The sequence below is a fragment of the Felis catus genome, chromosome B3, assembly GCF_018350175.1.
Source record: "Felis catus isolate Fca126 chromosome B3, F.catus_Fca126_mat1.0, whole genome shotgun sequence".
NCBI classification, from domain to species: Eukaryota; Metazoa; Chordata; class Mammalia; order Carnivora; family Felidae; genus Felis; species Felis catus.
In genome coordinates, this window is record NC_058373.1 from 49,971,780 (window position 1) to 49,984,319 (window position 12,540).

At 35.5% G+C, this 12,540-nt stretch overlaps 1 protein-coding gene across 2 annotated transcripts in view; it reads right to left on the reverse strand.

Annotated features, from left to right (window-relative positions):
- Window positions 1-12,540, reverse strand: part of UNC13C (unc-13 homolog C) — a 675,102-nt gene that overhangs the window by 210,439 nt on the left and 452,123 nt on the right. For both annotated transcript variants that reach the window (XM_045059288.1, XM_019832393.3), the window contains one exon: window positions 271-404. In XM_045059288.1, coding sequence (XP_044915223.1) covers window positions 271-404 — 134 coding nt within the window. The remainder of the gene's footprint in view (window positions 1-270; window positions 405-12,540) is intronic.

Below are 12,540 nucleotides of genomic sequence, written 5' to 3' on the forward strand. Positions count from 1 at the left end.
CTACATCAAATAAAAATAAATTCTGGGAAATATTTGTCTCTCTATCCAAAGAATCTCATTCTAACGGTCTTGAACTAAAAATTTAAAATATCTCTGAATTGATATTTACTAATAAAAATAAAAAATGCTGCTTTATATAGCTTAATTTTAGAAAATTTAATTTTGGAAAACAAACTTTTCCAATGAGAGTATAAACCATGCTTCAAATATTTTATGTTTTCTTAACTTTAGTGGAATAAAATCCATTCATTTCCAAGACAGCATACTTACTGATTCAGGACTGGTGTGTAGGCAGTTTTATCCTCATCAATAATAGTGACCATCAGTGTAATAAGCTGGGGCCAAAAATCCAAATTCTTGGTGGTTGGTCCCTGATCTTCCCGAGGAATGTCCTGTTTCTTACTCTGCTCACAAGGTCACGCAACATTAAAAAAAAAAAAAAAGGTTAAATGGTATGACTTTAGTTTATCAGTGTCAAATGGACAGATCAGAGAAAAGTGGTTACAGAAAAATTCTTAGGTCATGTGAACCAAAGCTTTTAAAGTCAGGTTTCCTTTCTTCATTGAATGACATCCCATTGGATAAAATCACAATGGCGAGCGTAGGCTTGTATTTCTAAGTTCTTTGGCTCTAGACTAGAAGTTGCTCTTTCTCAATTGTAACTCATATTCTCAGGAATTATTATTATAGAAATTATCCCTTTAATGTGGCTTCTTCCAAGGAGGGAGGTTGTTTTCCGTGTGTACAAAGGTGTGTGGGGGTGTGTGCATGTGCATATGTGTGAAATTTATCCTGCCTAAATATTTTGTTCACAGTTACATTGGTGGTAAGTGGGCAGAACTCAAGCCAGTACCGTTAAATTCTACAGTATATAAATGTTCCATGAATGGTCTGGAACACTCATATTCCACCCACAAATGCATCTAGTTAAATGAAAAGTATGTAAGTCTATCTTTCGTGTGTGTGTGTGTTTAAATCATATTTGAATCCTTGATTTATCGTGCTTCATGAATTCTCAAGCTCTAGAGAGTGTTGTCCAGGATGATCTAAATTTACATTGAGATGAACAAAGTACAATAACAATCTTGAATGTTTCACATATCAATTTCATACTCAACACATAAAATTCTTTGGTGGGTATTGTTCAAGCACTTCTTCTACATTTACTTTAAATAATTAGGCAAAAGAGACAAAGACACAGACCATAGGGATCATAGGAAGCATAGGGCTTCCCTAATTATTTTTATCAAATGATTTGTAAGCTTATAGGTCCAGGATATCTGAAAACTTCAATTTGTGGCTCAGGAAATTCATGGGTTCTCTGGTATAAAAGGTATATCAGATTTTATTTGGCCCAAACTACTGCCATTTCCAACATCTCATCCAAAGATCAGCCACCCTCTGCCAAATGGTTGTATGCATACTTTCTAATGCTGCCCAAGACTTGCAACCAGATCTGAACGAGTCATCACCATGTTATTGTTCTCCCTGAAGTTAAAATACAGCCCTATGTTGAATCCACTTACTATTAGAGACCTCTGTACACAGACTATAATGTACCTTTAGGGACATATATTTTCCTAAGGTACTTCCAAGTGCTGCTGATTTACCTTTATGCTCAAAATGCAACAGATATTAAATGTTGGAGTGCCCAATTAGTCCAAAATTAGTGGCTGGCACAAATTACTTCAAATTTCCAAAATAAACTATAAGTACTCTCCAAAGGTTCTTAAGAACCTTGTATATCTGGTTCCTAATAACCACTTGAATCTTCTTGGCAGCCTTCCTCTTTCAATCCCGGAGGTACATCAAGGTACATCAGAAGATCTTCAAGAAGAAAATTAGTCAGAAATACAAGCTTAAAAATATCCAGCTTTGTACTTTCAAGTTACATTTTCTGTTTAAATTCATCTTTATTTTGTGAACAAGATTTTATTACTGTCACAATAATGTGATTATTTACTTATTACATTAAGCTCAATAGATTTCTTCCTCTATGATGTATTTAGAAGTTGGGAGAACCTGGTAGATATTTATAAAGGTTTTAAATGAAATTAGTTCTGATGGCCACAGCATTTGTCAAATGTATTTTAACTTGATTAATACTGTAGTTAATCATCATGATGCATATTTAGCCCAACTATATGTCTCATTTTTTTCAAGTAATGTGATTAAATGAAATGACTATAGATGACCTGTCCAACATTTGTCATTCTGCAAAGAATAATATGGAAAGAAGGAAAAAATGACATAGTTGAATAGGCATTAATTCCAAAGTTCCTTAGCTGTCACTTATACTCTCATCACTTTTTATTATGACATCAGAAGATTATAGACGGTACCATTTTTCATCAAATTCTTTATGTTGAACCAGAATAAACCAAACTGGATGTTGAATCATTAAGTTTTTACAAATCACATGACATTATAAGAAACCAAGCTTTCCCTAATTTAATAATGCACTTTAAAAGACTGCATGTTTGAAAGGATGGGGCAGAATCATGTATACTGGAATATTTACCAGATTTCTTAAGAATTATTTTTTTCTAAGAAGCATATTATTAATATCTTAGAAATCTATTGCATTTGAGCTTATGATCAGAAAAATTAAGGTAATGTAGTGGAAATTCAGGAATCTGGTAATAAGTACGCTAATATTTACTGAAACCCTTACAAATTAATATTTCTCATAATAAAATATATTTTATAATATTTATACTATGTAAGATAATACATAATGATAAACTCATTAACAACAATGAACAAATGAGAATATAATCAGTTTATAAAAATATAACTGAACAGATCAATTTTAATTATGATAATTAGAATTACAGTGACTAAATACTATTTTCTTAATAGATTATTGAGGAAAGAGACTTGAAAGACTGTGAGAGTATAATGGGAGAGAATTTGTGAAAATGGAAAGTAGCCAGCATGTGGGGTCACCGTTTCCAATGGTCACTTTTTTAAGTCTGCTTATTTGACAGACAAAGAGTGAGCAGGGGACAGGCACAGAGAAAGGGAGAGAGAGAATCCCAATCAGGCTCCATATCTTCAATGACGAGCCCAGCACAGAGCTCGAACCTATGAACCATGACCTAAGCAGAAGTCAGACACTTAACAGACTGAGCTACCCATGTGCCCCTCCAATGGTCACTTTTATAAAGAATATTTCAATACAGAAAAGCTTTAATAGACAAGCTGATAAGATATACACTATACTTTTACAGTATCAAATGAGAAAATATGAAAATATTTCATGAAGAGATCAACATAGAGATAACCATCACATGCAAAAAAGAAAGTGTTGAAATAACAGATGCCATCTTCATATTAATGTGGAACTTGCACAACACTTCTAAGCTTGTTATAAAATATGGCTGTGGCATTCATTGTATTTGTTTAATAAGCATAAAATTTTGAAATATTTCCTCTAAGGAGTTGGCTAGACAAAAGTTGGGGGAAGAAATTTAGTAAAGTAAGGGGATATTTAAATGCAAAACTACACAACAGATACATAATTAGGCAATTATTAGTAATCTGAGGCTACAAGCTTCTGACAAAGGGTGTTTCCCTAACATTCATTCTATTGGAAGTTAGTATTAGTTATACACACACATAAACCCAGTCCATGCTCAAACAAATTGAGAAAATACTTGCTTAAAACAAAGTTAAACAGATTATTTCTAGATATCCTGGAGTAACATGCTAATGTGCATTGTGATTCTCTAAGATGGTGGTACTCAAACTTTAGTGTTTTATCAGCATTGTTAGGAAGGCTTGCTAATACACAGACTGTTGGTCCCTTTCCCAGAGTTGCTGATTCACCAAGTGTAGGGTGAGACCTGAGGATCTGCACACACAATGAAGTTTCTAGTAATGCTGGTGCTCCTAGTTCAGAGACTAGTTTGAAAACCGCTACGCTGAGGGCTAACAATGGAACATGAGTTTCTCAAATATATTTGCAATTTACAAATCCCTCTATTCCCCTTGTACTCCCAATATCCCATCTTGTAAAACTTTCCACAGAATAAATCTTCCTCCCAACATACTTTGGGAAACAAAAGTCTACAGAGATATGGGTTAAATCTTTTAGGATCTTGTGTGTCACATCAAGGAATTAACATTTAAACCATATTAGATGAGGACCATTAGAAGATTTCAAACTTGAGTCTACTTACTTAACTACATTTATGTTTAAATGATTTGGCAGTTGCAGGAAGTTTAAGAGAAGTTAAACTTATGAAATAGGTACTAAGGAAAATTGATAGATTTATGAAACTACTTATGAAATGATTAATAAGTTGATAGAACTCATTGCCTAAGTGGTGAGAAAGAAGAGAGAGACGGAAAAATCAAGTGGAACTATCCAGAAAGTAATTATGTAGATCAGTCTGGAATTTAAAGCAATATTCTGGACTGCTGATGTAGCTAGAAGAATTCCAGGATATATGTGGTAGCTGAAATTATGGAGTAAATAAGATTCCTCAAAGAGAGGAAGAATATTTGGCAAGAAGGAAGACACTGGGGAAAATAAATCAAAAAAAGGAAAATAATACAATTTTATGAAAGATAGACCTAGATGGGGTAGTGAGGCCCCTGTTGAAATGGGAGAGAATGGAATTCAGTGTATGTGGGGACAAACGGCGTCAAACGAATGAAGAACATGGCTTCTTCCAAGTCAGGCCATAGAGTCTTGCAGATAAGTGAGAAAGAATAGCTAGGAATTTCTACCCTGAGAGAAGAGGAGGAGTAAGTAATAAAGACTTGGGGGCACCTGTGTGGCTCAGTGGGATAAGGACTCCAACCTCGGCTCAAGTCATGATCTAAGGATGAGTTTGAGCCCCGTTTTGGGCTCTGCACTGACAGTGCAGAGTCTGCTTGGGATTCTCTCTCTAGCCCTCCCCTACTTGCTCTCTTTCTCTCTAAATAAATAAATAAATAAATAAATAAATAAATAAATAAAACTTAGGGAAAAAAAGGAAATCAAGGAAATGGTGTTGGATGTGTTACTGAGGCACAGTAAAAGCAGGAAAAGAGATTTAAATGTCTGGTCAGAGTGCTAGAATTGCTGGAACAAACATTGATTTTGGTCCAGAGGAAGGTGAAACAGAAACAGAAAGCCTTAAGTAAATGCAAATATTTTGTCTCACTTCTCAGCTTTTGCCAAGAGCTCATAGACCACCACTATACCTCTTTCCTTTGTTCTTTAATTACATTGTACTACTGAAAAGGCTACAGACAACTATTGTAATTTCTGCATTCTAGAGATGAGAAAACTAAGGCTGACATGGTAAAGTGGTCCATCCAAGGGGCACCTGGGTGGCTCAGTCAGTTAAGTGTCCAACTTCAGCTCAGGTCATAATCTCACAATTCATGAGTTTGAGCCCCGTGTCAGACTCTGTGCTGGAAGTTCGGAGCCTGGAGCCTGCTTCGGATTCTGTGTCTCCCTCTCTCTCTGCCCCTCCCTGGCTTGTCCTCTGTCTCTCTCAAAAATAAACATTAAAAAAATTAAAAGTGGCCCATTTGAGGTCACGTAAGGTCCTAAAAATCAGAACACCAAAACCTTGTAGACTTCATGTTCTCCAGGGAGCCTACTTTGCTCTGACCCCTTTCTCACTGAGTTAAAAATTATTCCAGTTAAAAAGAAGATAGAGTTGGATTTTGTTTGCTAAGTCATAAAGAAGCAAATTAAGTTACTGATTAATAGAGCTTATGACAGGGTTTATAATTTAAAAAGTTTGAGAGCCAATGCTAAATGGAAACATTAATAATTTTAATTGATGATCTAAGTCTCTCTCTATATCTATATAAAGGGGCATCCTTTTAAAGATGGTATCAATACTTCCCATTATTATTTTTCTTTTTTGCCTCTGGCAAAGTTCAGTTCATCACTTACTTCAACCATTTCCAAGTTCATCATCTTTGATCTGCCAACTTTAAAAGTATTTTCTGCTAGTACTCTTTAATGTCACTATCAGAGATGCCTTCTTCTCTCACCAAATTTTAGTGATATATATTAAGTAACTTAAACTCTGGAAATGAATGGGAGAGATTTTGGAAAATTGGGATGAATGAGATGGATTTTGATCATACATTTAATGAATAGCCTTTAGTATTCTGGCCATACCATGGATCAGAAAACTAATCTTTCAGTGCAAATAAAGTTGTGCTACCTTTGCCTTTCTGGGACAGCTGGGGCAGAGCATATATTCTGATTCCATGAATTGTTGTATAATTGGCTTTTTAAATCCAGGGCCATGTAAACTGCAACATTGAGAATCTATAAGAAACACACTAAGGAGTAAAATACGAAACTATATTCAAAGAAGCTACTGACCAATGTTTTCTAAGTCTGTCCATACATCATGTACATCAGAATCATCTGGGTTACTTATAAGAAATACATATGACTTTAGAGCCTCTGGTGCAGAGCTATAAAATCAGAGTAAATAGAGGTATAGCCTGGAAATCTGGACTTAAACATACAGATATATTCTTCTGAAATCCTCATATTCTTAGGAAGAGTCAGGACCCAAGTACTGACTTGTAAATGAGTCAGGTAAAAATAGGCCTTATTTGCTTAGGAAGAAGAGTGACAGAATTCCTTTTAGGTATCAATATCAGTTAGGGATTTGCTAGATTTTACATTTTGTCATGATAACAAAAGATTTCTGTTTTACCTTTACATCTGAGAAATTTTCAACTACATATAGTTCCCTAATTTTAAGAGGAGATGGAATATCTTTCTGGATGTTTATGTGGTGCCTCTTCCAAGTGTTGATAAACTCCTCTGTTAGATCCATTTCTAAAACATTACTTTCTAAATTAACAGTCATTAGGAAATTACTGATCTACTGAAATAACTAAGTATACGTTGCTGAGAGCAAAAATCAAGCAACTAGTGGTCTTAAATAAGATTAATTACTGAAAATTAACACTATGCTAATCTAGCTAGAAAAAAATGCATATATTAGAATAATTCATTTTTACTGCAGCAAAATATTTGAATAATCTTTACTAGGTCCTTTCAATTTCAACAAGTCCAAAATATCTTGACCTTTAAATTGCCAAAACTGCATATCAAAATGTTTGGACATTCTCAATGGCTTTTAACAGCACTAAATGGTTCCTTGAATTTGAACAGATTATACACAGTTAAGTGATCCATAAATACATAACTATAAAGTATCATAGCTCTAAATGTAGATTTAAATATACAAATTACTTAACAGCATGGTGTAATAGAAAAAAACATTGAACATAGAATCAGAAACTTATATTTTGCTCTTAGGTTGATATTAACTTGTACAATTTGGAAAAGGATTTAATTTTTTCAACTTCAGATTTCAAATATTGAAATGGGATCACACATACCCAATTCTGTTTCTGATCCTTCTAGCAAGTCTATAGGCAGAATATATTCAATAAGAGGATGTTTATTATTGTAACAGGTGAAGACTTGCCTTTAATTAAATTCATAGCATATGGTATATGGTTGACCCAACTGATAACACTCTTATTAGAATCCCAAGAGAGATGTATAAGAAACTTTCTTGAATATGAAACTATTTTAGTGGGTAAACTAGTAGTTTTTCCCTCTTCTCTTTATATAAATTAAACTTACATCAAAAAGGAAAAATGCAACCGGTCACATCTGGCTGGCACTTATTTTCCACTGAAGATACTACACCTATAAAAGAACTAGTAGTGCTTAGACAAAACTCAAGAGAACCAAGATAGCTGACTTCAAAAACGTGATGGGCTGTGGTATAGGAAGAGATTAAAAGATCAATTAGATTTGTCTTGTGTGATTAAGAAAAACCTAGTTCTCGCGAGTAAAATTTTCAATACAGAAGATTTTATTACAGCATAAGGAAAACTTTCTAAATATAATATCTCTCCAAATGTCATAAATCCCTGGAAATTAAGAGGCATGTAGAAAAATCCCTTGTCTACATTGTACCTAAAAATTAACCACATGCCAAGTGTCTTTTTAATATACTTTGATTATATGCCTATAACTATAATTACAGAGAAAACATAACCCATAAGCTTTAAGCATTTGATATGATATTGATTAAAAATATATGGTTATTGTTTTTAAGAGCTCTACTGAGGTATAATTAATATACAAAAACTGCAGATATTTAATATATACAGTTTGATAAGTTTGGACATATGCATACCTCCATGATACCATCACTAAAAACAAGGTAATAAACCTATCCATCATTCCCCAAAGTTTCCTTATGTCCCTTTGCTTTCTTCCCCTACCCCACGTGTGATAAGGCATTTAATATGAGATCTAACCTCTTAATGATTTTTAAAAGCAAATTATATTGTTAACCATAGGCACTATGTTTTGTACAGCAGATCTCTAGATCTTAATTCATTTGTGTAACTGTAACTTCATACCCACTGAACATATGGATATTGTTTTAAATGACTGGAATACACTGTGGCAGAAACTGGATAGTGGTTCCCTAAATCAGTTTCCCCTTTTCCTTGAGTACACAGTTACATTACAGTGGAGGATTAAAGAGGACTTTAAATTATTTGACAATTTTTCCATTAAAAGGTATGTCTTTATTTCCTTCCCTTGAATATGGGTGACTTTTACCAATAGAATATGACAGAAGTGACCTGTTTTCAGGATGGTTTTAAGAAGCTGGCAATTCCCAATTCCTGTCTTTTGGACCACCTGCTCCTGAAATCCAGTCAGTGAACTGTGAAAATGCTAAAGTAATCTTTGGAGAGGTCCACATGGAGAAGAACCAACTGGCAGATGTGGTATAGTTCCCAGCTGACAGCCAGCACCAACTTGCTAGCCATATGAGTAAGCATGTGAGAAGTAGACCTTCCATCTCCACATAGAGCAGAAATGAGACTTTACCACCCAGCCCTGCTCAAATTGCTTATTTGTGACTGAAGTAAGCTATTGTTATTGTCTTAAACCATTAAGTTTTGGGGAGGTTTGGTACTCAAGATAGATAACTGGAACAGAATTTGATACTCGAAGTGGGTCATTAATGTAACACAAACTTAAAACATGAGGCAATGATCTGGGACTAAGTGGTGGTAGGCAGAAGCTAGAAGAATTTCAAGAAGGTTATTAATGAAATCAGAGGACTTGCCTATGAGAACGTGAAGGTCAGTGAGGAAATTGTTTAGGCCAGCTAGAAGGTAACTCCTATTATTTAGTGGCGAAAATTTTCAACATTGTTACCTACAATAAATGCAGGAAGTAGAAAATATAATGTGAGCTGGGGGATTTAGTAGAATGAACATGCCAAGTGGTTTCTTACAACCATGTAGAGTAAGATAATAGCTGGAAAAAAGAAGGGAGCTAAAAACCAAATACATCATTTTCCAAGAAGAATTTATAGGAAATATAGAGAAATTAGGATTTCCTGGGTTCAAAAATAAAACTTTTTCATCCTTAACCCCTCCAGAACGCAAGGCTTTCAATGTGAGAGATAGCTTCAGGGAACATATCAAATCCAGGGTGCTTTATTGGTATGATTCTAAGATCATGAAAAATATCTAGGTCCAAAGCAAGTTTTCTGAGAGCTTTATGAATATTTAAGGTAAACCTAGTAGAGTTTCTAAGAATCTTAAGGAAGTTGTGCCTTACAGTTCATTTCTGCTAGACAGAAAGACTTCTATGAATCTTAAGTTCATTGTCCTATAGCCCATAATTTTCCATCCAAGATACAGAAGGTCTGTCTCAGAAAGAAACATGAGTGCTATTTTTGTCTAATGGAATGCTTACAGATATTTGAAATAAATTGTATCAGTCTGGACAGAAAGGAATTAAGTTAGTATAAAATGAAAAGAGGATTTTGAATCTGTAAACTTCTATGGGCAAGAAGTAGACTAGAAGGCTCCTCAGTTGTAACAATGAAGAAGGATAAATGACGTAGGGTCACGGCTAAAAGCCCAGAAAATGGAGCCAAGAGTCAAAGAGAATAATTTCCAGACAGCAGGACTAAGCTCCAAGTAAGAACTGACAACGTGTTCCTAGCTACATTTCAGAATTTCTATGGACAAGTGACTGTCATGTGCCTCCTATTTTTGAACAGAAATATCTGTTTCTGTTATACTATTTCCATGTCACCACTGTATATCGGGCATGTGGGGGGGGGGGCAGACAACATGGCTGTGTAGTTTCCAGATATTTAGATCAAGAGGAACCACACTTCAGAAATGGGACCAACAGAGCTTCATTTGCATCTGGACATAATTTAGAGTGATTTTGAAACTCAAGCATGAACCAGATACTATAATAGGAAAATAATTTTGTAAGGTGTTGGGAGTGCAATTTACACTTGAGACAAATGTAATCAATCTATGGAGAGGCCCACAAGGAAATACACTAAGGTTCCTTGATATCACCTTCAACTAAGCCTTCAGAAGCTTTCATCTAAAAGATGAGAGCTGTTTCCAACTTTCCAGCCATGTGTGTAAGCCATCTTGGAAGTGGACCTCTGCTGCCACCCCCCCACCCCCAACCCTGAGCTCTAAGAGAGCCATCTCAGTTAGTGCTGCATGGAGCAGAGATAAGCCATCCCAACTGGGTCCTGTCCAAATAGCAGACATAGATTAATAAACAAGATAATTTTTTTAGACACTGAGATTTGGTATTGTTACACAGCAACAGGTAAGCAGAACAACTTTATTTCCCAGCCTCCTTTGCAGGTAGTTGTGGAAATGTAACCGAGTGCTAGCCAGTAGAATGTGAGCAGAAGTGCTATAGCATACTAACCTTGCACACATAATCCTCTATGCTCTTTTCTTCTAGTTTGCTGTGCAAAAGCACAGCCACTTTACTATCATGTTTAAGATGGTAGAATCATAAGAAGAAAGGGACTTGGTTCTCTAAATCGCTGCTGGAAGACTGAATAAGGTGTTTGTGGATACAGGGTCATATTCCTTCAGCACACCTGATATCAATGCATCTCTGGTGAGCAATTCCATGTACGTTGCCAGAGTCCCAAATGAAGCACTTGCTGCAATGTCTCTCTGCTTTGCTGCTTGGGGCCTTATAAAATCACAGGTAGCCATTCTGTGCACATTCAAGTGCACATTCAAGCGGCCCAGAGGTGTGAAAAGGGTCAATAGCTCGGTCTCCTGTATTAGCTTCCTAGGGCTACCGTGACAAAATACCACAGACTTGGCAGGTTTAAACAGAACTATGTTCTTTCACAGTTCTGGAGCTGAGAAGTCCAAAATCAGGATGTTGGCTGGGTTGCCTCTTTCTAAAGGTTGAATTTCTTCCATGTCCTTCTCCTAACTTTTGATGACTGGCCAACCTATGAGAGTCTTTGGTCTGCATATGCATAATTCCAACCTTTGCCTCTATATTTATATGTTCTTTCTCTCTGTGTCTGTTGTCTTCTTTCCTGCCTCTTATTAAAACATCTGTAATTGGATTTAAAACCTTACTCTTATCTCTAGATGCTTATTTTAATTATATCTGCAAAGGTCTTTGCTCCATATAAGGTCACACTCTGAGGTTCTGGGTGGACATATCTTTTGGGGAGACACTATTCAACCCACTACACTCCCACCCTCCATTGAAATAATTGTGAGGTATGTTCTATGTGGTTTCCCACTAGGCTCCCAAGGGAACAGAGCCTCAACTGACAACATAGACAAAAGCTCATTCTAGCACCTTTTATTGCTTTTCTGATTTCCACATCTTCTGTTTCTCCACCTATTAAACTTCTCTTTCTAGGGTCACGTCTCAAATAAACTGTGACAAGTTCCTTTTGTAGGCTCTGCTTTCAGAGAATCCAAAGTGTGACAGGAAGAACCACTTGTATATTCAAGAGCATCCAGTTTTACAGATTTTACATGAGTAAGAATAAAACATGACTCATATTTGAGTTTATTTTTCTAAGCAGATGGTTTTATCTGAATTAATACAACCCCATTGCTCTTTATAAATGTGAACTCTCTGTAGGCTTTTCTGGATATGTTTTAGGTATCATCCACATTTTCCTTTTGTTTCTGTCATTATCTTCTAAAACACTTTCTGTCTTTAAAGGAATCTCGAAGCACAGTGAAAATCCTTACATTTTACCCTCTCAAGCTTAGCTATTCTTAGAAGTTTCAGGAAAGTGATTTTTAAATATTTTATCCTTCAAATTGATAATTTCTTTCAAAAAGGGAATATAACTGTTAAAAGAAGCAGTTACAACTGGATATTACACTGCAACAATTTGAAGTATACTGTCTCTTTTCAGTGGATTAAAAATTCTCCTAAGAAATAATAGTGGGCCTGGGTTGCTCAGTTGGTTAAGCATCTGACTCTTGATTTTGGCTCAGGGTCATGATCTCACGTTTCGTGAGTTCAAGCTCCACATTGGGCAGTGTGGAGCTTTCTTGAGACTCTCTCTCTCTCTCTCTCTCTCTCTCTCACTCACTACCCCCCACCCCACCTTCTCTGTCTCTCAAAATAAATAAATAAAATTAAAAAAAAAAGAAATAGTAATGTCTCTCTCTCCAAATATGAAGAACCCAAGGAAATGA